This window comes from Triticum urartu, chromosome 1A (genome assembly GCF_056163025.1).
Source record: "Triticum urartu cultivar PI428250 chromosome 1A, HENAU_Tu73, whole genome shotgun sequence".
Lineage (NCBI taxonomy): Eukaryota > Viridiplantae > Streptophyta > Magnoliopsida > Poales > Poaceae > Triticum > Triticum urartu.
The window spans coordinates 287,370,421-287,373,515 of record NC_141873.1 but is presented as its reverse complement, the minus strand read 5'-3'; the positions used below and the strand labels follow the sequence as shown (position 1 = coordinate 287,373,515).

At 54.3% G+C, this 3,095-nt stretch overlaps 1 protein-coding gene across 1 annotated transcript; it reads left to right on the top strand.

Annotated features, from left to right (window-relative positions):
* LOC147990897 (uncharacterized) lies at positions 1-2,171 on the top strand. Its single transcript, XM_087538444.1, has 3 exons — positions 1-393; positions 622-774; positions 1,281-2,171. Exons 1-3 carry the CDS (start codon positions 1-3, stop codon positions 2,169-2,171), a joined length of 1,437 nt encoding a protein of 478 aa, XP_087394570.1.
* Positions 2,172-3,095: the final 924 nt, after the last annotated feature.

Below are 3,095 nucleotides of genomic sequence, written 5' to 3'. Positions count from 1 at the left end.
ATGGCCACCACCTGCGCTTTCTCCCAGCTACGCATCAAAATGAGCCGAGTGGCCAAGGATCTTCGAATTTGGAGCAAGAGTCTGATCGGAGACACGAAGATCCAATTCCACATTGCTTGTGAAGTCATTGTGCGCCTCGATGTTTCCCAGGAGCGACGGCGGCTCACGATGGCCGAGGCTGAGCTCAGGAAAGGTCTAAAAATCAAGTTGCTGGGCCTTGCGGCGATCGAGCGCTGCAGGAAAAGGCAAGCCTCCCGTCTCACATGGCTGCGTGCGGGAGATGCCCCCACCAAGTTTTTCATGGCCAAGATCAGCTCAAGAAGATGCAAGAACTTCATCAACGCTCTGAAAGTTGGAGACAACGTTGTGACAGCTCACACAGAGAAGGAAAAGGTAATCCACGATCACTTCAACTGCATCCTAGGATCCACCCAACACCGAGCCACATCGATCAACTGGGATGAGTTGCACAAGACTTCAGTGCATGGAAATGGCCTGGCCAACCCATTTTCTGAGGAGGAGGTTTGGGCGGCGATTAAGGATTCACCCACAGAGAAATCGCCAGGGACGGATGGATTCTGCGCGTGTTCTTCCGGAGTTGCTGGAGCATTATAAAAGCAGATATCATGTAGGCGTTCCAACAGTTCTACCACCTGGTCGGGCAAACTTTGGGGCCCTGACATCGCGCTCATCCCCAAGAAAGACGGAGCGGACTGCATTGCTGATTACAGACCGATCAGCCTGATCCATTCAATTGCGAAGCTGTTCTCCAAGGTTCTCTCACTCCGGCTTGCTTCGGTGATGCAATCCATCACCTCGCCCGCCCAGACGGCTTTCATGAAGACTAGATGCTTGCATGACAGCTTTGTCTACGTCCAAAATTGTGTCAAGAGCCTATACCACAGGAAAACACCGGCAGTTCTCCTAAAGCTAGACATCTCGAGAGCATTCGATAATGTTTCCTAGGAGTATCTCCTGGAGCTGCTCGCAAGACTAGGGTTTAGTGCACGCTGGCGGGATTGGATCACGCTCCTCCTCGCTACCTCATCCTCGGCCATCCTCCTCAATGGGTCACCAGAAGCGCAAATCCTACATCGCTGGGGCTTGAGGCAAGGAGACCCCCTATCTCCTCTCCTCTTCATAATTGTGATTGACCCCAGCCACCATCTTCTCCAAGCAGCCGAGGAGGCTCTTGAGATCATGCCGGTGCCTGGCCGTGAGGTCAAGCTCAGAGTGAGCTTGTACGCTGACGACGCTATTATCTTCGCAAACCCTGACAGGAGGAGATAGACCACCCGATGCACATCCTACGGAGCTTCGGCGACGCCTCGGGCCTTCGGATCAACCTAGCTAAATCCACAGCCACACCGATCCACTGCAACAACATCGACTTAGAGCTAGTTCTTCAGGCGTTTCGCAGCCCGATCGCCCACTTCCCAATTAGATATCTAGGTCTGCCAATCACCACGGGCCGGCTATGTCTAGTTCACCTGCAGTTCATCCTCAATCGAATCAGGGCCCAGCTCGCGGGGTGGAAGGGACGAATGCTGTCCATGGCGGGCAGGCGCGTCCTTGTTCATTGCGTCCTCTCGGCCCTGCCCACCTTCGCCCTCACAGCGCTGCCAGTCCCCAAGAAGCTGCTGAAGGAAATTGACAAATGCAGGCGGCGTTTTCTTTGGGGGAAGGATCAAGAGCTCTCCGGTGGCAGCTGCAAGGTCAACTGGGAACGGGTCTACTCCCCGGTTGAGCATGGCGGGCTCGGTGTGCTGAACCTACCCATGTTCAGTCGCGTGCTCCGGCTGAGATGGCTCTGGCACAGTTGGAAAAACCTCACTCACCCTTGGGTGGGAACGGAACCACCGTGCGATGACTCGGATCACGCTCTTTTCAACGCGGCGACGACTGTCGCCGTTGGCAACGGCAGAACGACGAGCTTCTGGCATTGCTCATGGCTCGGGTCGGTGTCGTTGAAGTTCTGCTTCCCGTCTCTCTTCAAGCACTCGAGGCGCAAGGGCAGAACTGTGGCCCAAGCTATCAACAGCGACCGCTGGGTTTTGTACCTCGCACACGACAACAACAGCGACCTAGTCAGCGAGGTTCTTGATCTGCATCCACTCATTCAGCGCCGGCAGCTCAGCCTTCAGACAGAAGAACAAGACCAAATCCTCTAGAACTCGGACGAGTCAGGCCAGTACAGCTCCCGCTCGGCCTACGCCCTCCAGTTCTTGGGCTCGACGTCGGGCATGTTCTAGGCCATGATCTGGGACGCCTGGGCTCCGGTGAAGCATAAGATGTTTGCGTGGCTCCTCCACCAGAACCGGCTATGGTGCAACGACCGTCTCCAACGCAGGGGCTGGCCAAACTGCTACTTATGCCAGCTTTGCCTCAGGAACCTCGAGACTTCGGATCACCTGTTCTGGAGCTGCCCTTTTACGAAGACAATCTGGGCTAATATGTCCTCTTAGCAGCACCGCGAGGGGCTCAGCAATGCGTGTGTGTCCAACGAAAACAGCTCTCTGGAAAAGGTCAAAGCCATGGTCTCAGCGATGCGGCCAGCGCATGCAAAAGGAATCAAGTCCCTGATCATGCTGGTGCTATGGAAAGTCTGGCAGGAACGCAACAGCTGCGTTTTCAGGAAAAAAGAGGCTACAGTGCAAGATGTGATCTACGACATCAGGAGAGAGCTCTGTCTTTGGCAACAGGGCGGTTTCAAATCCATTTAGAGCCCCTTCGGGGATCCACCATGAGATTGTAGTTTAGTTCTTGGTGCCACTGGCACCCAGTCATTTTGTTTCTTTTTTTACCTCCTTTTGTTGGGGAACGTAGTAATTTCAAAAAATTTCCTACGCACACGCAAGATCATGTGATGGATAGCAACGAGAGGGGAGAGTATGATCTACATACCTAGTAGATCGACAACGGAAGCGTTTGGTTGATGTAGTCGTACGTCTTCACGGCCCGACCGATCAAGCACCGAAACTACGGCACCTCCGAGTTTTAGCACACGTTCAGCTCGATGACGATCCCCGGACTCCGATCCAGCAAAGTGTTGGGGAAGAGTTCCGTCAGCACGACGGCGTGGTGACGATCTTGAT